The 24,975-nt window shown below is 42.3% G+C and overlaps 1 protein-coding gene across 1 annotated transcript in view; it reads left to right on the top strand.

Moving 5' to 3' along the window:
- The window catches only part of STK39 (serine/threonine kinase 39), a 1,002,247-nt gene that overhangs the window by 728,380 nt on the left and 248,892 nt on the right, over window positions 1–24,975 (top strand). The window contains exon 15 of the mRNA XM_053698395.1: window positions 2,963–3,015. Coding sequence (XP_053554370.1) covers window positions 2,963–3,015 — 53 coding nt within the window. The remainder of the gene's footprint in view (window positions 1–2,962; window positions 3,016–24,975) is intronic.

Raw genomic sequence — 24,975 nt, 5'->3', positions numbered from 1 at the left:
TTGTGTTTGAGTGTACCCACTGCTTTGTCAGATATGCAAATTGTGAGTGACTATTTTAATTAATGAAGTAGCATCTATCTCATACATAGTAACATATGAACACATACAACAAGCAACACTATGAAGGACACCAGCATCATAAATACATCTTCAAAACCTTATACAACAAACTAATTACAATGATGAAAAAAAGAAAACACCATTAATAAAAAAAAGCCTACTCTATCTTATGCACAACAGGTACAAAAATGCATAAAATAATTGTAGACAACTTTGCTATGTTTGAACAATCATAGCCAAGTCCCCAGAATAGCCACAGTCATCGGCACCATTTGTGCTTGCAAGGTTTCTAAAACAGCTCTCATTCTATCCAGTAAAATGTTTTTTTCTATAGCAAATCAGCCTTTTAAGTGTATTTCCTATTTTGTTATGGTTATAGTTGTTTTAGCCACTTATAAATAGGTTGTTGTTTCATGTGTGAGATTTAATGTATTTTTTCACTCAACAGAACTAGAGAGGATAAATAGCAGGAATGGCCATTAACAAATCTGAAGAACATATAAGTGAAGCAATGATTAATGACTTTGAGACATGATAGTGCTTTCATAAGGCCTCTTGATAACCTCCTGTACAACTTGCCCAATGCATGTTGCAGGTTTGAAGTAAAATCTTGGACTACAATACAGCATTAAACTTAGCTAGTGCTTATTGTTCACAGAACCTACCTGTTTGTTCCATAATTTGTGTTCCATTTATAAAGCTGCTGACCTGCTAGCAGGCCTTAAACGCTAGTTAAGTAGAAGATTACAGTAGACTGCAGATGTGCAGCTGCACAAGCAGAGTGAAATGGTAAGCGCAAGTAGCAGGAAAAGCCCGCTCACGGCAATGCCACGCAAACAAGGTTCCCAGAACCTTGTCGTACTGTGTTTGATTCGTGGGGCCCTTCAACTCAGACTGTACCTTTTGATAGCTTATGTCAGTTTATAGAGAGTAAAAATATAGCTTCAGATACAAAGATCTCTTCTGTAGTTCCTCAAAAAGAGCATAGTTAAACAGTTTATCATCCCACATTGACTGGCTGATTTTGAAGTTTAAATTTCCATATACGGAGGTTACACTTCACGAAGTGGAGACTTCAACTAAACACACTTCAATTCCTCATGGCCGTATTGTAAAAAAGACAGCATGCGCATATAATTACCACTAATCACACATGAAGAGAGCATGTATATAGCAACGTATTGCATATTTGGTAGTAACTTAGCCTGTAACTTGGTAACCTGATGGTTCATTTTGATTTCACTCCAAATTTGCCTGGGTATTTGGAAACCCACAACCCATTTTCTGTACACCATCGTTAGACCATTGCAGTAAAACTTCTGAAGGACAGATTTGTGTTCTATTGTATTGAAACATGACTGTTTTATGTTAAAGCCCTGATAATAATGTAGTTCATTAAGGATTATAGTCTACATAAGAAATGCATGCAGGGTTTTAAAAAGATGAGATAAATGAGCTGTATGTCTGAACTATCCCTGAGATGCCTTGTTAGGCAATGCTTATCTTACTTTGTATTATTTTAAATTAATTTTGCAGTACATTGCAAATCTAGCTAAAAGGTGGCAAATTGACTTTAGATGGCATTCTTAAGGCAAAAGATAAAAAACTTATACTAAGGGGCCGAATTATCAAGCTCTGAATGGAGCTTGATGCCCCTGCTTCCGCGCGAGCCTTTGAGGCTCATTGGAAACAGCAGTTATGAAGCAGCAGTCTAAAGACCACTGTTCCATAACTGATCTGCTGCCTCTGTATCAAATTCACTTTTTTTTGGGTGGGGTAGATTCTTGAACCTAGGCCCTGTGGTTTCTAGTTACGCCTCTGCACATGAATGTACACTAATTTGCACATGATGTATTATTGATTGCTTTTTGTACAAAAATTATATATTTTGAACATGTTGCAATAGTGTTTTTTGCACACGATCCAATTTGATTGGATGGTTTATAAGCATACTGTATATATTTGAGTTGTATACTACATTATACTGTATTTTTTTATTTTGTGCTATTTTTTATGTTTTTTTTATACAGATTTGAGATCTCCAAACATTTATTTGTAGTAAAAAAAAAGCTTAAATAGAATTGAACTATAATTAAAGGGACAGTCTACACCAGAAATGTTATTGTTTAAAAAGATAGATAATCCCTTTATTACCCATTTCCTAGTTTTGCACAACCAACACTGGTATATAAATACACTTTTTACCTCTGTGCTTACCTTGTATTTAAGCCTCTGCAAACTGCCCCTTTATTTCAGTTCTTTTAACAGACATTCATTTTAGCCAATCAGAGCTGCCTCACCTGAACTACATGTGCATGATCACAGTGTTATCTATATGACACACATGAACTAACACCCTCTAGTGGTGAAAAACTGAGAGAAGAGGGGGCCTTCAAGGGCTTAGAAATTAGCATATGAACCTCCTAGGTTTAGCTTTCAACTAAGAATACCAAGAGAACAAAGCAAAATTGGTGATAAAAGTAAATTGGAAAATTGTTTAAAATGACATTCTCTATCTGAATCATGAAAGTTTATTTTGGACTAGACTGTCCCTTTAATTCTGAGAAAAAACAGTTATACTGGTTACACCTTGATTCTTTTTCATAGGAAAATAAAAATATTACTAGCCATGCACTCGTCTGCATTTTTTAATTAAGAAGATAATAACACAGCTTCTAGAAAAATTAGGTTTGGTTGTTTCATAAACCTTTGGCTGTAAATATCTCTGAACCTTCACATAGTTATATCCTATTGCAGAAATTAGAGGTGGTGAAAGGCATGCCATAAAATTGCAAAATGCTTACATTTGTAATGGCAAATGTCTTAAACTGCTTAGTGTTCTATGTTTTAATAAACTCTGCCTCATTAGATTTTAATGTCTGTCTGCTTAACTGTTTTTCAGGAATTCCAGGAAGGAACTTAATGACATACGATTTGAGTTTACTCCAGGCAGAGGTAAGTTTACCATAAAAAAATATAGATTTAGATAATAGATTGAAATTAATCATTTTTTTGTTTATATATATATATATATATATATATATATATATATATATATATATATATATATATATATATATATATATATATATATATATATATATATATATATATATATATATATATATATATATATGTGTGTGTGTGTGTGTTTAATAAGATGATTAAATTACCCTTTTTAAACCAAGAGCCATTTATTCTCTCTTTTTATTATAGAAATACACAAAATAATCAATAGTTTGTCATTGACTAGATATATAGACGTATTTGAAAGTCACAGGAGATGGCACTATAAAATATTATAATATAAATGCCTGTTGTTGGTATAAATACAAACATCGACTTACCTTCCAAGGTTGTTAAAGCTCAATGAACAGTCTTGAGACTTGTTTTGATATTAAACATTTTTATACATCTATAAAATTGTGACACTCATTTTACATTGTATATTTGGCTTAGCATTTAAGTGCCCAAATGACACACGAGTCATATCTATTAATCTTGTCTTTGTCCTTCAATAGTATGGGTGCTTTTTTTTATTCAGAAATAGTGTATCATAAACAAAAGTTAATAGACTTGGCTGCTTGATGCTCCATATTGGGAACAAAATGGAAGTATAAATTGCGTCTGGACTTATTACTACAATAGCATTAAAACGTCACTATGTGTTACTATACATATTTATACCGTAGCAACCAATAATTTACGGTTATTTAGAAACTGTTGAATAAAAAGAAAATAGATGCATACCAAAGGTCAAATGATACCATATTTCACTTAGATTTCAATGTCCTCAAAATATGATTAGAATTGTTTATTAAGACAGCATAGGTAAATACATAATTAAATGGAGACAAAAAATGTAATGATTCAGAAAGAGAATGTAATTTTTAACAACTTCCCAATTTACTTCTACTATCAGTTGTTTTAGTTCTCTTGATATCATTTGTTGAAAAGCATAAAGCTAAATTTGGAATGTGCTCGTGTCTGTAGCAGTTTGGGAAGAATGTTATTTATATGTTTATGCAGGAACACTAGATGGCAGTACATCTTCCTGCCATATATTGCTCCAGACATGTGCACACTACCTACCTAGGTATCTCAACAAAAAATATTATAAGAACTTAGCAAATTTGATAATGGAAGAATATTGGGAACTTTTATTAAATGTGATGCTCTGTCTGAATTACGAAAGATAAAAAAATTGTTTTCTTTCTAATGACACGGTGAGTCCATGGATCATATAATTACTATTTGGAATATCACTTCTGCCCAGCAGGAGGCAGCAAAGAGCACCACAGCAAAGCTCTTTAATATCACCTCCCTTCCCTCCAACCCCAGTCATTCTCTTTGCCTATGTTAAATCAAGGAAGTGGTAAAGTTTAGGTGTTTGAAAGAAGATTCTTCAAACAAGATTTTATTATTTTTTAGCAGTGCAATATTGTCCTGTTTTGTCCTAGGGTGTAGCCATAGTTGTTACGGTTACCCTTAGTCTCGCTGAGAGATGGACCGCTTAGTAGCCTGGATCCCTATTGCTAAAGAGGGGAGAAGCTGCTTTCCATAGTATTCTATATGAGTCTCGCAAATATAGAATAATCTCCCTTAGCTGCAGTACAGCTAGGATACCCTTCTGCCCACAAAAACGAGTCAACGCTGCGATTGAGGGTCAAACAAGAACTCAGGACTGGGAGGCCCAGCCTGCTTTTTATTAAGGTTACATGCACACAGGGCACTCCCAGGGGGAGAGGGGGGGAAGCACAAAATCCCCCATCACACATTTAGATAGAGAGCACTGTCCTTTGACAGGCCACAATAGGATTACAGTACTTAAGATAACAAGTTTACAAGTTCATCTTATCAGTTAGCAGTCTGGCTCCAGAGGTGATTAGACAATGGGATTTGTTATCACTAAACTTAGAGCTGAGGCCAGCAAACGTGTAATTAGACAATAGTTTCTAAAAGCTGAAAAAAAAAGAGTTAACTCTTTATGAAATGATACTTGTTACGGTTTTCTTGGAGCCCTTCTTAGGCGCTGGCTTGCTGGTTCAGGCATTGCTGCTGGGAAATAAGCTCTTCACAACAAAATAACTAATGCTTCTGTAACAGTGCTCCCTTTCTGTGGAACACTCTGGCAGACACAGTCTGACCCCTTTTCAGGGCAGACTAAGGCTGTCCAGACCGCTGGTTATGCGGGGCTGAGGTCGGTTTGTCTGGACAACCCGTCGGCGTTGCCATTCTGTTTCCCAGGTCTGTAAGTAATGGTGAAATTGAAGGGTTGCAACGATAAGCTCCAACGTAATAGCCTGCCGTTATCTCCAGAGACCCGGTTCAGGCACACCAACGGGTTATGGTCGGTGACCAGAGTGAACTCCTGACCATATAAATAGGGAGTCAATTTCTTTAATGCCCACACCAAAGCCAAAAACTCCTTTTCGACCGCTGCATAGCTGACTTCGCGGGGCAGGAGCTTCCGGCTGATGTAGGCAACTGGATGCTCCCCTCCATCTTCGCCTACTTGGCTGAGGACGGCTCCCAGCCCGAACATGGAAGCATCTGTATGGACGATAAAACGTTTGTTAAGGGCTGGGGCCGCCAAGACAGGAGCGTTAATTAGAGCATTTTTGAGAGCCTGGAAAGCCGTTTCACAGTGGGGAGACCACAGGACCTGTCGAGGTAAGTTCTTCTTGGTCAAGTCAGTCAGGGGTTTGGCAAGTGTGCTGTAGTCTGGTACGAACCGTCTATAGTACCCTGCCGTGCCCAGGAAGGCTAGGACCTGAGTCTTAGTGATGGGGGTGGGCCAATTGGCGACAGCTTCTATTTTGGCCGGCTCTGGTCGCTGCTTTCCACACCCCACCCGGTGACCCAGGTACTGTACCTCGGCCATCCCAAAGTGGCATTTTACTGGCTTCAGAGTCAGGCCAGCAGCCCGGATCTGATCCAGAACCATTCCCACATGAGCTAAGTGGTCCTCCCAGGACTCACTGTGGATCGCTATGTCGTCCAGGTAGGCGCAAGCAAAACTCTGGAAGCCATCCAGGAGCCTATCCACCAAGCGCTGGAATGTAGCTGGGGCATTCTTCATCCCAAACGGCATTACCCTAAACTGATATACGCCGAATGGGGTGACGAATGCCGACTTGGGGATAGCCTCCGGGGCCAGGGGAATCTGCCAGTAACCTTTGCAGAGGTCAATAGTGGTCAGGTAATTTCCCCTGGCTATACGATCGAGTAGCTCGTCTACCCTGGGCATAGGGTAAGCGTCCGTCACGGTATTTTCATTGAGCCTCCGATAGTCTACGCAGAACCGGGTGGTCCCATCTTTCTTGGGCACCAAGACAACTGGGGAGGCCCAGGGACTATCGGAGGGCTCAATTACCCTGAGCTGGAGCATCTCATCGATCTCCTTCTTCATTCCTGTCCTAACTGCTTCGGGGATTCGGTACGGAGCCTGGCGCAAGGGAGCTTGTCCCGGAGTATCTACCTGGTGGGTGGTTAAAGTAGTGTACCCTGGCTTCGGGGAGAAGGTGAGGTGTTTGGACTGGAGGAGTTGGTTGAGCTGCTCCCTTTCAGTGGGGCTAAGTCGGTCCCCTATCTGAACCTGCGCCACTATACCTGTGGGGAGGCTCTTTTCTAATAGGTCTGGAATGGGTAAACTGTCGGGGTCTTCCTGAGGGGAACAACATACGGCCATCACATTCTCTGGTCGCTCAAAATATTCCTTGAGCATGTTTACATGGAATGTCTTTCTAAGATTGTTGTTGTGGCAGCTAGCTATCACATAAGTGGTGTCTCCCCTTTTCTCTACGATCTGGTAGGGACCCTGCCAGGACGCCTGCAATTTGTCTGTCTTCACCAGCTTAAGTACTAACACCTTTTGTCCTATGGTGAAGATTCTCTTTCGGGCCCCCCGATCGTACCATACTTTCTGTCTTCTCTGGGCCAACTGGAGATTAGCCCGCACGGATTTGGCTAATTGCTCCATTCGGTCCCTGAGTTCCAGCACGTATGGCACAATGGGGACACCGTCAGCCTCCATCTCTCCCTCCCAGTGCTCCCGGATCAGGTTTAGGGGTCCCCGTACCTTTCTTCCGTAGAGCAACTCGAAGGGAGAGAACCCTGTCGTTTCCTGGGGCACCTCCCGATAAGCAAATAGGAGGTGCGGCAGGAAGCGTTCCCAGTCTCGGTATTCCTGAGTGAACGTCTTGAGCATTTGCTTGAGGGTCCCATTGAACCTCTCACACAGCCCGTTCGTCTGGGGGTGGTATGGGGAGCTCAGGAGGGACTTAATTTTGCAAACCTGCCAGAGTTGTTGGGTCAATTCAGCCGTAAATTGGGTGCCTCGGTCGGATAGGATTTCTTTTGGAAATCCTACCCGGGAGAACACCTGTACTAGTGCATTCGCTACCGTATCCGCTTGTATGTTGGATAGGGCGACAGCCTCTGGGTACCTGGTAGCGTAGTCCACTACGGTAAGAATGTATCGCTTACCGGAGGGACTAGGGGTAGCCAGTGGTCCCACTAGGTCAATAGCAACCCAGCTGAAGGGTTCCTCTACAATGGGCATATTTACTAGCTGGGCTTTAGGGTGATCGCCTCGCCTTCCTACTCGTTGACACACATCGCAGGTGTTACAGTAAGTTCTAACGTCAGCGTGCACCCCTGGCCAAAAGAACGTGTGAGTAATGCGGTGTAGGGTACGGGTAACGGCTAGGTGGCCTGCTAAGGGGATGTCGTGGCCTATTTTGAGGATTTCTTGACGGTATTTGTGGGGCACTACCAGCTGTCGCCTACGCTGTCCCCTTTTCTCTGTCCAGCGGTATAGTTTCCCTTTTTCCCATAAGAATGTTTCGTTATCTGCCCCGCCCCCTCCGGTCTCTGCTCGTTCCCGGTACTTTTGTAAGGTCGGGTCAGTCTTAGACTCTGCCTCGAAAGCATCTGGGGTGTCCCAGGGTATGGGGCCTAACCTGTCAGGCAAGGTCGGGGTAGGTCTTACCTGTGTCTCCCGCACTGGTGAGAGCTCTCGCTCCGTCCGGGCTTGGGCCCGTGTAGTCACTGGGTCCGCCTCGTTGTTGCATACTGGAGCATAGGCAGAAGTCATGGGGCCCAAATCGTTGCCCAGTAGTACTTCGGCAGGTAAATTATCCATTAGGCCCACGTTCACAGCCCCCTTTCCCGCTCCCCAATCAAGATGCACTTTAGCTGTTGGAATTTTGTACACATCCCCCCCCCGCCACTCTAACGGCCACAGTCTGTCCGGATCGCTTGTGCTCTGGCACCAAATGACTCTGTACCAGCGTGATAGTAGCCCCTGTGTCTCGCAATCCCTCGGTAGATCGCCCCTCGAGCCATACCCTCTGCCGATGGTGCTGGTGGTTATCTGAGGCAGCATATACAGGGTCTGCCTCGTGAAGTGGCCCCACATATCCCTCCATAGGGGCCTCTTGGTTAACACAGAGGGCCCGGGCAGGACGATAGGACCCAGAGGGGTAATTGTAATTCCTGGGTGTCTGGTGCGTATTAAGGGGGCAGCTAGCCATGAAATGCCCTGGTTGCTTGCATCGGTGGCAAGTCGGTCTGGGACGCTCAGAGCTGTCATTGGGTGGTCCTGAGTGTCGGACGGGCCCTGTGGGCACCGGGGCTCGGAATTCAGCACGAGGGGGTGCACGGTAAACCTCTCTGGGTTCGACCCGTGCTGGAGCTCGGTAGTTCATGGGTTCGTGAAGACGGGAGTCATAATGTTCATCGGCCAATTTGGCTGCTTCTTCTAAGGTAGAAGGCCGCCTGTCTCGCAGCCATTCCTTCCCTTGCTGTTCCATGCCATTATAAAAATGTTCTAAGAGAAACAATTGTAAAATTTCCTCCCCAGTCACCGCTTTACTTCCGCTCAGCCAGTGATTTGCCGCTCTCCGCATTCGGTGCGCCCATTCCATATGGGTATCGTTAGGCTTCTTTTCAGTGCCCCGAAACTGTCGGCGATACGTGTCCGGAGTTACAGCGTACCGTCGCAACAGTGTCTCCTTAACTAGCTCATACTGTGTCACTTCCTCAGCACCCAGAGTACGAAAGGCTTCCAGGGCTCGCCCGGATAGTTTCCCAGACAATATCGTGGGCCACTCTCTGTTGGGAATCTGGTGCAGGGCACATTGCCTTTCGAAGTCCGCCAAATATTCATCAATCCCTGTCTCGCTCTCTAGGAAGGGTCGAAATGCCGCATAGGGTATCTTGGGCCTCCCAGCATTTTCGACAGGGATGATTACCTGCGGGGCTTCAGCATTGCGGTGTGCGTTCGCTAGGTTGAGTTCGTGGGCTCGAGTCTCTCGTATATCCTCGTCCGCCTCCGCCATCAACTGCTGTACCAATTCCATGGAGGGGTTCGGCCCGTATAATGAGAGCCTTTCCCGAACAATCCTGGTTTTTTCGTCACTAATCGTGGTCGGTGTTTCCGCCATTGTGAAGCTCTGATCCAGTTCGGTCAATTCTGCGATCAGCTCTCTCCTCGGCCGGTTGCTGGCGTACCCCCCTCTGCTTTCAAGTAAATCCTTTAGGGTTGTACGCTTCAATTTTTCGTAAGCGCTCTCCATCCGTTCTGTACCTCTCCTAGGAAATCCAGGAAAATCCCGCCGCTGCTGCCAAATGTTACGGTTACCCTTAGTCTCGCTGAGAGATGGACCGCTTAGTAGCCTGGATCCCTATTGCTAAAGAGGGGAGAAGCTGCTTTCCATAGTATTCTATATGAGTCTCGCAAATATAGAATAATCTCCCTTAGCTGCAGTACAGCTAGGATACCCTTCTGCCCACAAAAACGAGTCAACGCTGCGATTGAGGGTCAAACAAGAACTCAGGACTGGGATGCCCAGCCTGCTTTTTATTAAGGTTACATGCACACAGGGCACTCCCAGGGGGGGAGGGGGGAAGCACAAAATCCCCCATCACACATTTAGATAGAGAGCACTGTCCTTTGACAGGCCACAATAGGATTACAGTACTTAAGATAACAAGTTTACAAGTTCATCTTATCAATTAGCAGTCTGGCTCCAGAGGTGATTAGACAATGGGATTTGTTATCACTAAACTTAGAGCTGAGGCCAGCAAACGTGTAATTAGACAATAGTTTCTAAAAGCTGAAAAAAAAAGAGTTAACTCTTTATGAAATGATACTTGTTACGGTTTTCTTGGAGCCCTTCTTAGGCGCTGGCTTGCTGGTTCAGGCATTGCTGCTGGGAAATAAGCTCTTCACAACAAAATAACTAATGCTTCTGTAACAATAGTCCATATCAGTCTCTTCAGTAGAGCAGTGGTGGCTTTTAAGCAATGGGAACTTGTGGGGTACAATCCTCACTGCGCCTCCCATATATTTAATGCTGCCCTAACTTTGAAAGCCTGAGTAAGATGCCTCTCAAACCTAGTGAGCTCCCTTGCTGCCTGGCAGATTTCTAAAGGTAAGTGCTAGCTTTATGTTTCTGGGAGCCTATACAGAAAAAAGATGGTACTTTAAAGTCAGTATGGGACAAAAGTCATCCTCCTATGGCTTAGGGGATCATTTTATTTTGGGCAGTATTGGCAGGCACTGTGGACCAGGGGACTACGCTCAGAGGTGGTGTTTTACTTTTTATTATACTCCCGGCGGCTTTAGAATATATTTAGCCGACCGGGAGGTTGATTTTGTAATGCCCACGATGGGCGGGGTTAGCTGAGGCGGCAATTCTTGTTGCGCGCCTTTTCCTCCTAAACTTCCTGTATTCCGGAGCGGAGATAGCTTTGTCACAGTTTATTAGCAGTGTTGCAGTTACTCGACTACAATTTACAGCAAAATAAAAGTTGACTCCGGATTGTCTAGCAGAATATTCACTCCGTTGTCAGGCAGGCAGGTAAGCACCTCAGCAAAGCTAAGCTGAAGTGTAGAGGTTGTCCGGAGTGTTTTTTATGATACTTTATTATTTTCTTGCAGAAAAATAAAGCAGTTTCGTTTTAAAATTTAAAGGAACAGTAACATTTTTTTTCTGTGGTATTTTCTAAATTTTGCATTACAGGGATAGACTTTTTTCTGAGCCAACATTGTCTAATGCGGATGCTGTTCAGGAGTAACACCTCCGTTTGTTACTTAAGGAGGTTTTGGCTACCTTGGACAACTCCAACACTACTGTCGTAGTCAACCCTAAGAAGTCTAGTAAGCTAAACAATTATTTTGATGTACCATCCATGGTGGAGGTTTTTCCTGTGCCAGATCAAGCTACAGAGATTATTGCTAGGGAATGAGAGAGAACGGGTATCCCTTTTTCTTCATCCCCTATATTTAAGAAGATGTTTTCCTATAGCAGACTCTATCAAGGAATCTTGGCAGCCGGTCCCCAAGGTGGAAGGGGCAATTTCCACGCTAGCTAAGAGAACCACTATTCCCCTAGAAGATAGTTCCTATGGACTAGAAGTTGGAGGGGTTGCTCAAAAAGATGTATGTACACCAGGGTTTACAATGGCAACCTGTGGTGTGTATTGCTAACGTCACAAGTGTGGCGACAGACACTCCCCTTGAAGAGATCCAGGATAGGATCAAGGCCCTTAAGTTGGCCAATTCCTTTATTACGGATGCTTCCCTATAGGTTATCAAACTGGGAGCAAAGATTTCCGGGTTTGCCGTACTGGCCCGCAGAGCTTTATGGTTAAAATCCTGGTCTGCGGATGTGTCATCTAAGTCTAAGCATTTGGCGATTCCTTACAAGGGAAAGGCTTTGTTTAGGCCGGGATTGTTGGAGATTATTTCTGACATTACGGGAGAAAAGGGCCATTTCCTCTCTCAGGATAAGAGGAATAAGCAGAAGGGACGTCAGAGTAATTTTCGTTCCTTTCGAAACTTCAAGGGTAAGTTTTCCTCTCCTTCCAAACAGGAACAGTCCAAGCCTTCCTGAAGGCCCAACCAGTCTTGGAACAAGGGAAAGCAGTCCAAGAAGACCGCTACTGACTCAAAAGCAGCATGAAGGACCTGCCCCCATTACGGGACCGGATCTTGTGGGGTGCAGACTTCCTTTCTTCGCTCAGGCGTGGGTTAGGGATGTTCAAGACCCCGGGGGCGGTGGACATCCTGTCCCATGGATACAAACTAGAGTTCAAGACCTTTCCTCCAAGGGACAGGTTTCTTCTTTCAAGATTATCTGTAGACCAGATAAAAAAAGAGGCATTCTTACACTGTGTTAGGGACCTTTCCGACCTGGGAGTGATAGTTCCTGTTCCAATGCAGGAACAGGGTCTGGGGTTTTACTCCAATCTGTTCGTGGTTCCCAAAAATCAGGGAACCTTCAGACCAATTTTAGATCTCAGAAGTCGAAACAAATTCCTCAGAGTACCGTCCTTCAAGATGGAAACTATTCGTTACATTCTTCCCTTGGTTCAAGAGGGTAAATTTATGACAACAGTAGATTTAAAGGACGTGTACCTGCATGTTCCCATCCACAGGGACCATAACAAGTTTCTGAGGTTCACATTTCTAGACAAACACTTCCAGTTTGTGGCTCTCCTATTCGGCCTTGCCACTGCTCCCAGAATTTTTTTAAAGATTCTGGGATCCCTTTTGGCGGTGCTCCAGTTGCGGGGCATTGCAGTGGCGCTTTATCTGGACGACAATTTGGTTCAGACGCCATCCTTTCAACAAGCAAAATCCCACTCTGAAATGTTGTTATCCTTCCTAAGATCTTACGGATGGAAGGTGAATTTGGAAAAGAGTTCCTTAGTTCCAACTACAAGGGTAATGTTCTTGGGAACCATAATAGATTCCCTATCAATGAAAATATTTCTGATAGAAGTCAGGAAATCAAAGATTTTCGATTCTTGTCTGGCGCTTCAGTCCTCTTCTCGGCCATCAGTGGCTCAATGTATGGAAGTGATCGGTCTGATGGTATCTGCCATGAACATCATTCTGTTTGCCCGTTTCCACCTCAGACCTCATGGCATCTCAGCAGAATGCCAAGCTTCCAAGGTACGGGTCAAGGTCCAGGGATCCTCAGGCGGCACTGATAGATACTCTGGCGGGCCCTTCGCAAACCTATTTCCCCAGTTCGCTCTCCTGCCTCGGGTCATTGCTCGAATCAAACAGCAGAGGGCGTTGGTGATCCTCATCGCACCGGCATGGCCTCGCAGGATCTGGTATGCAGACCTAGGGGAGATGTGATCTTTTCCAACTTGGAGACTTCCATTGAGGAAGACCTTCTACTTCAAGGGCCCTTCCTCCATCCAAATCTAGTTACTCTGAAGCTAGAATTTTGTCTTTTGTCCAAGAGGGTTTGGAGAAGGGTTTATCGGCAAGCTCCTCAAAGGGTCAAATATCTGCCTATTTTTTTACACAAACGTCTGGCGGATGTACCAGACGTGCAATTGTTCTGCCAGGCCTTGATCAGAATCAGGCCTGTGTTTAAACCAGTTACTCCTACCTTGTTCTTAAGGTTCTTTAACAGGCTCCGTTTGAGCATATGAGGCCCATTTATCAAGCTCCGTAATTCAACCCGATCGAATACGATTGGTTGATTGACACCTTCCTTCTGGCGGGGGAGAGTCAGCAGGGGGGGCGTCGTTGCACCAGCTGCTCTTGTGAGCAATGCTGAATACAGAGAGCGTATTGCTCTCGGCATTCAGCGAGGTCTTGCGGACCTGATCCGCACTGTCGGATCAGGTCCACAAGACCTTTCATAAATAGGCCTCTTTGCATTCATTAAACTGTTATCTTGGAAGGTTTTGTTTCTGGTGGCAATTTCCTCTGCTCGTAGAGTTTCAGAACTCTCGGCATTGCAGTATGAGTCCCCTTACCTTATTTTTCATTCGGATAAGGTTGTTTTTTGAGTACTAAGTTAGGGTTTCTCCCTAAAGTGGTTTCAGATCGGAACATTAATCAGGAGATTGTTGTTCCTTCTCTGTGTCCTAATCCTTCTCCAAGAAGGAACGTCTGCTGCACAATCTAGACGTGGTGCGTGAATTGAAATTCTATATACAGGCGACTAAGGATTTTCAGTCTTCTGCTTTGTTTGTGGTTTTCTCTGGAAAACGTAAGGGGCAGAAAGCTACGGCTACTTCTCTTTCTTTGTGGCTGAAGAGTATCATTTGCTTGGCCTATGAAACTGCTGGACAGCAGCCTCCTGAGAGAGTTACGGCTCATTCTACGACGGCTTTTTCCTCTTCCTGGGCATTCAAAAATGAAGCTTCTGTGGAACAGATTTCCAAGGCTGCAACTTGGTCCTCTTCTAAAATTTTATACTTTTGCCTCGGCTGAGGCTTCTTTTGGGAGAAAGGTTCTTCAAGCAGTGGTGTCTTCCCTTTAGGTTCCCTGTCTTGTCCCTCCTTTATCATCTGTGTCCTCTAGCTTGAGTATTGATTCTCAATAGTAATTAGATGATCAGTGGACTCACCGTATCATTAGAAAGAAAACAACATTTGTGCTTACCTGATAAATGTATTTATTTCTTGACACAATGAGTCCACGGCCCGCCTTGTTTTCTTAAAGACAAGTTTTGTTGGTATGTTATAAACTTCAGACACCTCTGCACCTTGTTGCTTCCTTTCTCTCCTTTTGCTTTGGTCGAATGACTAGGGTTGGAGGGAAGGGAGGTGATATTTAACAGCTTTGCTGTGGTGCCCTTTGTTGCCTCCTGCTGGGCAGGAGTGATATACCCAATAGTAATTAGATGATCCGTGGACTCACCGTGTCAAGAAAGAAAGACATTTATCAGGTAAGCATAAATTTTGTTTTATCTCCCTATAACTTGTCTTGCATGCACTACCATTAGCATATGTGATGGCTTTGGCCTAGATTACAATGGGAGCGCTATTGATAGTGCAGGTTGCTCTAACAATATCGCCAGACCACACTAGAATTAGCTTGCATATTGATATTACAAATCCATGATAAAGAAGAATAACCAGAGAATGTGTGTGTGTATGTATATATTTATGTGTGTACATATATCAATATATATATATATATATATATATATATATACACATACATGAGCACACATATATACATACTGTATATACACATATATGCAGATATATACACATCATTTTAACACACTTTCTCTGGACCATCATTAACCAATTTATCTCTCTCCCTTTACACAGTCTAAGAACACAGAAAAAATCACAGACCTTCTCACTTAACTGAAATTGCCACATAACTTTCCACAGGTAGCCTTCTGGGAAACAGCTTCCCTCCCACCCTACCCCTCACCCCACCCACCCCAAGTTCACTTCCTCATTTATAGATAGTCTCCCACACAACTTTAACTCTCCTGAAATGACAGGTGCACACACTGATCAGCACATCCTTCCATTTCCTTAACCCCATAGAATACACAGTACTTTTATTATATTATGTTTCATATACCTTTTATTCCCTTATGCAATTGTTACAGTAATTCTGTGTCTTATGTTTTTAACTGGTTCCCAATTCTGTAAAAATGCTCAATATATTCATATTCCGTTTTGCTACCCTTTGTCTCTATAACAAACTACACTATTCAATTACTCCTTCTCCCTCTCCACCTGCACTGTTCATTAGCCCATCTCTCCTAAACTCACCTTTCTTTTCTACTCATGAACTTTACCTATTCCTAAACACTCTCTCTACCCTCTCCACCCCATCTCAAAAGCAGTCTCACTACTGCAAATCTGTATCTCATCTCATGTCACTCTCCCTCTTGCTTCTACTTACTGCTGGTGACATCTCCCCTAATCCCGGTCCCCAACCACTGACAAGCCATGCACATCCATGTGTACCATCCCATAGACTCAGAAAACAAAACTCTGCACACCTTTCTCACATTCCTCTTGCATCTAAAGCCACTACCCCTTTCACCTGTGCACTCTGGAACTCTCGCTCTGTTTGCATCAAACTCACTTCTATACATGACCTCTTCATCTCCCGCTCCCTCAACCTTCTGGCCCTAACAGAAACCTGGCTCTCTCCCCTAGACACAGCATCCACTGCTGCTCTGTCACATGGGGGTCTACACTTCAGCCACACTCCTAGGTCTGGTAATAGACAAGGAGGTGGTGTAGATATTTTACTTTCCTCTCGTTGCACCTTTCAACAAATACACCCTATCTCTTCCCTCACTTTTCCCTCATTTGAAAACCACATGATTCGCTTATTCTCCCCTCTCTCTGTACGTGTTGCAGTCATATACCGACCCCCTGGCTCCGTAACTCAATTTCTAGATCACTTGGCTGCCTGGCTACCCTACTTCCTTTCCTCTGACACCCCTGCCCTCATTCTTGGCGACTTCAACATCCCCCTTAACAATCCCACTGCCTCATCTGCTAAACAACTTCTGCAACTCACTTCCTCCTTCAGTCTGTCACAATGGACTGATTCTCCCACTCACAAAGACGGTCACTCCCTTGACCTGATCTTTAGCTATCGATGCACTCTCTCAAACTTCTCAAACTCCCCTTTTCCTCTGTCTGACCACCATCTCCTTACCTGCAACATTTCATCCCTTCCTACAACTCTCCCACCTTCTACTCCTCACACCAAACTTCACAGAAGCATTAGGTCTTTAGATCAGCAACAACTTGCTAATTCCCTTCAACCACTCCTCTCATCCTTCTCCTCCTTTTCCTGCCCTGAACAATCTATCTGCCACTATAATTCCACCCTTATATCCGTCCTTGACAATCTCGCCCCTCTTACCACTGCTAGGAAATCACACACTCATCCCCAGCCCTGGCATACTCCTCTGACACGGTACCTACGCAGATGTTCCCGTACTGCTGAACGGCATTGGAGAAAATCACGGAGTTCTGCTGATTTTCTTCATTACAAACTCATCTTGAACTCCTACTACTCTGCCCTTAATTTCCACAAGCAACACTACTTCTCTACCCTTATCTCTAATCTTTCTTCAAACCCAAAACGTCTGTTCTCCACTTTCAATACTCTCCTCCGCCCTCCCCCACTTCCTATTACAACTTCTCTGTCAGCCCAAGACTTTGCCAGTCACTTCATTAACAAAATTGACTCCATCAGAAATGAAATCAGCTCTCAACACAATTCCATTCTCTCCCCCCCTCAAATATTCTCACCCAACCACAACCCTCATAACCTGAAACTTAGTTCATTCTCCCCTGTTACTGAGGATGACGTTTCAGCACTTATACTGCGCTCTCACCTCACTACCTGTCCCCTTGACCCTATCCCCTCACAGCTGCTCCCCTCTCTCTCTGCTACCCTTACCCCTATACTAACACACATTTTCAACCTCTCCCTCAGCACTGGTACATTTCCCTCATCATTGAAACATGCGCTGGTCACACCTATCCTCAAAAAACCTTCCCTTGATCCTACCTCCCCATCCAACTACCGCCCGATTTCCCTCCTCCCTCTTGCTTCAAAGCTTCTCGAAAAACTAGTATATGCACGCCTATCCCATTTCCTTACGTTAAACTCCCTTCTTGACCCGCTGCAATCTGGATTTCGTCCCTATCACTCCACAGAGACAGCTATTGTTAAGGTCACCAACGACCTACTTACAGCCAAATCAAAAGGCCACTTCTCTCTGCTTATCCTCCTTGATCTGTCCGCAGCCTTTGACACGGTCGACCACCCTCTTCTGCTCCAAACCCTCTAATCCTTCGGCATCTGTGACACAGCCCTTTCGTGGCTCTCTTCCTACCTGTCAAACCGTACCTTCAGTGTAGCCTTCTCTGGGGCCTCCTCTGCCCCGTCACCACTTTCTGTCGGAGTACCGCAGGGCTCTGTCCTCGGTCCCCTTCTCTTCTCTATCTATACGTCATCACTAGGTTCCCTAATTAAGTCCCACGGTTTCCAATATCATTTGTATGCCGATGACACCCAAATCTACTTCTCTGCACCAGAACTATCTCCTTCCTTGCTAACCCGTGTCACTAACTGTCTTTCTCACATCTCTTCCTGGATGTCCTCTCACTACCTCAAGCTAAATCTCTCCAAAACTGAGCTCCTCATTTTCCCCCCTTCTTCCAAAATCTCCACCCCCAATATCTCTATAACTGTCGACAAATCCATCATCACCCCTACCCCGCACGCCCGATGTCTCGGGGTCACATTCGACTCAGATCTTTCCTTCACTCCTCACATTCAGTCATTGGCTAAAGCCTGCCGCTTTCACCTTAAAAACATCTCTAAAATTAGACACTTCCTTACACAAGACACAACTAAGATTTTAATCCACTCTCTTATTCTTTCCCGCCTTGATTACTGCAACTCTGTCCTCTCTGGTCTCCCCACCTGCCGCCTAGCTCCTTTACAATCCATAATAAATGCCTCTGCCAGACTCATCTTCCTTACACGTCGCTCTTCATCTGCTGCGCCTCTCTGCCAATCCCTTCACTGGCTTCCTCTTGCCTCTAGGATCAAACACAAAACCCTCACTCTGACATACAAAGCACTCAACTGCACTGCTCCCCCCTACATATCAGACCTTGTCTCCAGATACTCTCCCTCCTGTCCCCTTCGCTCTGCTCATGACCTCCTACTCTCCTCCTCTCTTGTCACCTCATCACACTCCCGTTTACAGGACTTCTCCAGGCTGGCTCCCATCTTGTGGAACTCTCTGCCTCGCTCCATAAAACTCTCTTCTAGTTTTAAAAGCTTCAAGTGCTCCCTAAAGACTCTACTGTTCAGGGACACATACAACCTACGCTAACCTTTCCTAATACCAGTTCTTCTCCTCCACTGCAATCCCCTGAACCCTCTTAGCATGTAAGCCTAATAGTCCAGCTGTTTGTGGATCACCTTCTTAAGAGCTGACTACAACAGTGCAACTCTTGGCAGGGCCCTCTACCATATAATTGTTTTGTTGTACTCCCCCTTTGTTTATAGCGCTGCGGAATCTGTTGGCGCTCTACAAATAACCGATAATAATAATAATAATAATATTATATATACACTTTTGAGCCCTTCCCAATCAAAACCTGGACATTAATTATCCATTTTAAACAAATTGAATATGTAGAAACACTTAAAGTACTTTTGTTCTTAACTTAGAAGAAAATGTTATTTTTATTTTTAAATATCTATCAATATAAATATATTTATATATTTTCATCTAAAAAGAAAATTTTCTTATAAGTAAAGAACAAAAATATTTGAAGATATTTAAAGTATTCTTAACTCGCCTTACTTGGCTTTAGGGCAGTTGGTCTAGTGCACCTTCGGGTTAGTGCAAGAAGAGGGTATGTGAAAAGGGTTAAAGGGAGTTAGCATGCCCCGACCTCCAGATGTAAGTGTGCCTGAGGCTTCTGCTCTTGCGCTAACATTTTACTTTTAACTTGAAATACCAGCAGAAGAATAGGAGCGCTATTGACTTAACTTGAACGGTGTTAGTGCTCAATAACACTAGTATTTTTACACTTGAATAAGATTATTATATCAAATGTTTAGTTATGTGAAATATAATACAGCTTTGCATTATACTTTCATTATTTATTTTGTGCCCCTTTGCATGTAATTTGCTCTGAAAGTTGTGTATTATCTAACTCTCAGAGCTGGAAATGTTTGCTGCACACTTCCATATGATATCCTTGCTGCATATCCTAATTGATGTTAGCAGACTGCAAAACAATGTACGTTATACTAACATAATGACTATGGGTAACCTTTTCTTCTGCAGAAGCAAGCCTGGATTGGCTCCTCCAAATCAGGCATATGGTGGGTGTATTTTGGCTATTAAAAAACTATAGCAGCAGTTGTTAATCTGCTTTGAGAATTGGCTGATATGTTATTCTAAAGCAAGACAGCAGAAATGTCTTGTAATTACAAGTTGTGTACTGTTCCTTTAAGGGAAATGTATGTACGTATAAAGTGTAACATTAGGGTTGTTAAAGTAGTGAAAGTATTACTGATCTCCCATTAACCTTACAACTTCTGCAAGCACATCTGTGATTTTGGGCAAAAGAAGCAGCACCAGTCTCCTAAGACAGAACTTACACACTACAGCAGAGGGACATGAAAAGGTTTAAATACTTGCTTATTAAGGTTAAATTACGAGCACAATTAAATTTAATGCACATCGGGATATATATATATATAATACACACACATACATATACATATATGTGTATATATATATATATATATATATATATATATATACATATATGTGTGTGTGTGTGTGTATATATATATATATATATATATATATATATATATATATATATATATATATATATATATATATATATATATATATATATATATACCTGTATATGTGTGTGTGTTTGCACCAGACCAGAAATATGTTGCAATTACAAATGTTTAGGCATTCTCATGTTTATTTCTTTTTTGTTTTGTTTTGGTATGACACAATAAAGTGGAGAAAAAAAAGCCAAACCTGACACATTCCACCCAAAACTCCAAAAATGAACTGGACAAAATTATTGGCACCCTCAATTTAATATTTGGGAGCACACCTCTTGGAAAAAAAACCTGAAATCAGTTGCTTCCTGTAACCATAAATGAGTTTCTGACACCTCTCGACTGGAATTTTTAACCACTCTTCTTTCACCAACTGCTCCAGGTCTCTCAGATTGGAAGGGTTCCTTTTCACAACTGCTGTTTTGAGATCTCTTCACAGGTGTTCTATGGGATTGAGATCTAGACTCATTGCTGGCCAGTTCAGTACTCTCCAGTTTTTTTTTTTCTTAAACCATTTCTGGGTGCTTTTTGACGTGTGCTTCGGGTCGATGTCCTGCTGTAAGACTGATAACCTCTGACAGAGACCCGACTTTCTGATACTGGGCCCTACATTGCACCACAGAATTCTTTGGTAGTCTTCAGATTTCATAATGCAATACACACAGTCAAGACATCCTGTGCCTGAAGCAGCAAAGCAACCCCAAAACATCAGTGAACCTCCACTATTTTTGACTGTAGGGACTGTATTCTTTTCTTTAAAAGCCTCATTTCTTTTTGTGAAAATAGAATGATAGGCTTTACCATAAAGCTGTAATTTTGTTTCGTCTGTCCACAGCACATTCTCCCAAAAGGAATTTGGCTTCCTTAGGTAAGTGTAGTCAAACTCCAATCTGGCTTTTTTATGTTTCTGTGTCAGCAGTGGGGTCCTGCGGGGTCTCCTACGATAGCGTCCCTTTTCATTCAGATGGCTAAGTGTAGTGCAAGCTGACACATTTGTACCCTGTGCCTCAAGCTCAGCTTGAATTTGTTTTGAAGTTGATCAGGGTTCTTTATCCACCATTTGAACAATAATTCATTGCAATCTTTGATCAATTTTTCTCTTTCGTCCACGTCCAGGGAGATTAGCTACAGTGCCATGGGCTGTAAACTTCTTTACAATGTTGCGCACAGTGGACACAGGAACATTAAGATCTCTGGAGATGGACCTGTAACCTTGAGATTGTCTATGCTTTTCCACAATGTTTGTTCTCAAATTCCTCAGACAATTTGTCACTCTCTAGCTTTTAATTAAGGTTGTGGAACACAACTGCTGAGATTGTTTGTTTAAATAACATATATTTATGTATATAATGTGGTTTATGCAAGCGGAGATTTAGAGAAAGGAATATATAGTTGTAAATACCTTTTATATAAACCTCTGCTGAGTTAATATACATCAAAGGTGAAATAAAGGAAAAACAACTTAACATGTTATGCACAAAACTAAATAGTTACATATATACACCAAAGAGGTAAGGTTAGGTATTCACAGAGTAGAATTAATGTCCCTAGTTGTAAACAGTAATATTGTAGGATTTAGTTAGAGTTTGCTAGGAGACATGATTACTATTTGTTTTAGCAGCTGCACAGCACAGAGGTTTGCAAAGCTTGTATGACAACATAGAAATTGCAGGATATACTACAAACAGTCAGTAAGTAATACCTTAGTATATCTTCTATAAAAAGTTACCAGTGGATTAAGTAGGGGTACACATTGAGTGCATACAGGAGATGAACAGCAGATAAGATGTGAGCACAGGCAAAAGAGAGAGAGACACAATCCGGAGTAGACAAGTAATGTTAATACCTTGAGAGTTTGCACAAATCCTTTAGAGAACAATTTGTACTTGCACAGAGATAATTCCAGCATGGAAGTGGCATCTTAAGCTTGATCAGAGGAATCACAGTCAGAGAGATCCTGAAGGAGTGTCAGAGATCTATTCAATAATCAAGCAATGAGGAATGGTGCAGCTGCTATTTATTGATTGAGACAAGCAATTTTGTCCACAGCACTATTATATCAATTATTCTTTATTTTCTGTTAAAGATACAGACATAAAATGCGACGTTTCGAGTGTTGCCACTCTTACTCATGCTAATACATTGTATCATTTGAAACAAATTTAAAGCCCTCAGTTTCGCGCCAACCACTTCATTCAGTGGCTCTGCTGCCATCTACTGACCAACAAAATTATAACACTTAAAAACATTACTTTGTTATACAAACTAAGTATTACAGGCCCATTTATCAAGCTCCGTATGGAGCTTGAAGGGCCGTGTTTCTGGCGAGTCTTCAGACTCGCCAGAAACACAACTTATGAAGCAGCGGTCAAAAGACCGCTGCTCCATAACCCTGTCCGCCTGCTCTGAACAGGCGGACAGGAATCGCCAGACATCAACCCGATCGAATACGATCGGGTTGATTGACAGCTCCCTGCTGGCGGCCGATTGGCCGCGAGTCAGCAGGGGGCGGCGTTGCACCAGCAGCTCTTGTGAGCTGCTGGTGCAATGTTAAATGCGGAGAGCGTATTGCTCTCCGCATTTAGCGAGGTCTTGCGGACCTGATCCGCAGTGTCGGATCAGGTCCGCAAGACCTTTGATAAATGGGCCTGATAGTATCTGTTTGCCCTTACTTACTTTTTGAAAATTGATGCATTTTAAATTTTTACATTAAATTTATGCAGTCCTGTTTACAATCAATTATACATAATTTGAACAATAGCCATACATATATTTTCAATAGTATGATACATTTTGATAGAATAAACTTTTGATAGAATAAATTTCTTACAATATGTTTCATACATGAAAATGTTTTTACAATATATTTCATACAAGAAAATTGATTATTAATCTTTCATTACAGAAAAATAGACCAATCATAGTCTCTATTGAGACCATTTGGTTCCATACATCCTAGTTCAAATATCCAGTACATTTCTTTTTCCTTCAATATTTTTTCCCGATTACTACCATTTCTCTGGGGACCCACACTGTCTATGACTTGCCATCGTAATTGGCTTATCTGGTGTCCACATTTCAAAAAATGATGGGACACTGGGGCTTCAAGATTTTTGCACCGAATATTTGAACGGTGCTGGCATATTCTGTCCCTAACCATACGTGTGGTTTCCCCTATGTAGATTAGGGAACAATTACATTTTATGAGGTAGATAACATATTTTGACTCACATGTATGGTGTTCTCTTATCTCATATTTCTTCCCTGTTCTTGGATGGAAAAAATATCTACCTTTAATTACAGAGTGGCAGCTCATACAGCCTAGACAAGGAAATGTTCCTTTGTTTTTATTTCCTAGGAGTGTTTGTCTTGCTTGTTTTTTGGGCCCTACATCTGTACTGGTGAGTTGGTCTCTTAAGTTTTTTACTCTCTTGTAAGCCATTAACGGAGGGTTTTTGAAAAGCTCAATTCCCTTATTACACTCTCTTAATATGTGCCAATGCTTTGTTACAATACGTTTAATTTCTTCACTGTTAGGGTTAAATTGAGTGACCAATATCAACTTGTCTTCTTTATCCCTTTCTCTTAAGCTTTTTCCTTTATGTTTCATATTATTGGTGTGCTTTTCAATTAATGTGCTTGGATACCCTCTATCTAGGAATTTTTTCTGCATTTCCTTCATTCTTGTTTGTTTAATTTCTGGGTTAGTAACAATCCTGTCCACCCTGAGCAACTGACTCTTTGGTAGTGAATTTATTAGCCCTCTTGGATGGAAACTTAATAATGTATTTCTATCTGTATCTTTTTTATACAGATCAAACACTAGCTTATTTCCCTCTTTGGTTACTCTAGTGTCCAAGAATGTTACTGATTCTTCACTCCACTCTATAGAGAATTCTAATCCTTTGACTGCTCCATTTATTTCATTAACGAACTCCATAAGGGACTCCACGCTGCCCCACCATATGCCAAACACATCTTCTATAAATCTCCACCAGGTGGCGCCATACAGACGGAATTTCTTGTTTTCATACACTATCCTTTCTTCAATTTCACTCATGAATAGGTTGGCATATGATGGGGCAATGTTGGTCCCCATGGCTGTCCCTTTTACCTGGATGTACCAGTCATCTTGGAATAAAAAATGATTCCAATATAGGATAAGCCTTAATAAATTCTCAATAAATTCTACTTGTAGATACATACTTTTTTAATTATGCCAATTCCTGTTTCGTGCTTGATAGCCGTGTAGAGGCTCTTTACATCCATTGTATAAAGCAAAAATTTGTCTGATTCTAGACATAATTCTTTAGCTTTATTCATGAAGTCTCCTGTATCTTTTAAGTATGATGATATCTGTTTCACCGCTGGCTGTAATATTTAGTCCAGAAATGTTGAGATATTAGTTAAAGCAGAATTAACACTCGAGACTATGGGCCTCCCTGGTGGTGCAGTTAAATTCTTATGTACTTTAGGTACAGTATAGAACACCGGGTTCTTTGGCTCTTTGTTAAACAGATAATCTCTCAATTTCTTATCTATTAATTTGTTTTCAAAAGCCTTATTTAATGTTAATTCAATTTCTTTCTGAATTTTACTCACAGGGTTATAATTTAATTTCTGATATGTCTCCTTATCCTTAAGTTGGTCCTCAATTTCATTTATATAGTATGCTCTATCTAACACTATGGTGGCCCCGCCTTTATCCGCTTTTTTAATAGTTAGCTCTCTAGATTTACTTTTCAACTCCTTTATGGCCT

This window comes from Bombina bombina, chromosome 1, assembly GCF_027579735.1.
Source record: "Bombina bombina isolate aBomBom1 chromosome 1, aBomBom1.pri, whole genome shotgun sequence".
NCBI classification, from domain to species: domain Eukaryota; kingdom Metazoa; phylum Chordata; class Amphibia; order Anura; family Bombinatoridae; genus Bombina; species Bombina bombina.
This window is presented reverse-complemented; position numbering and strand designations above follow the sequence as displayed.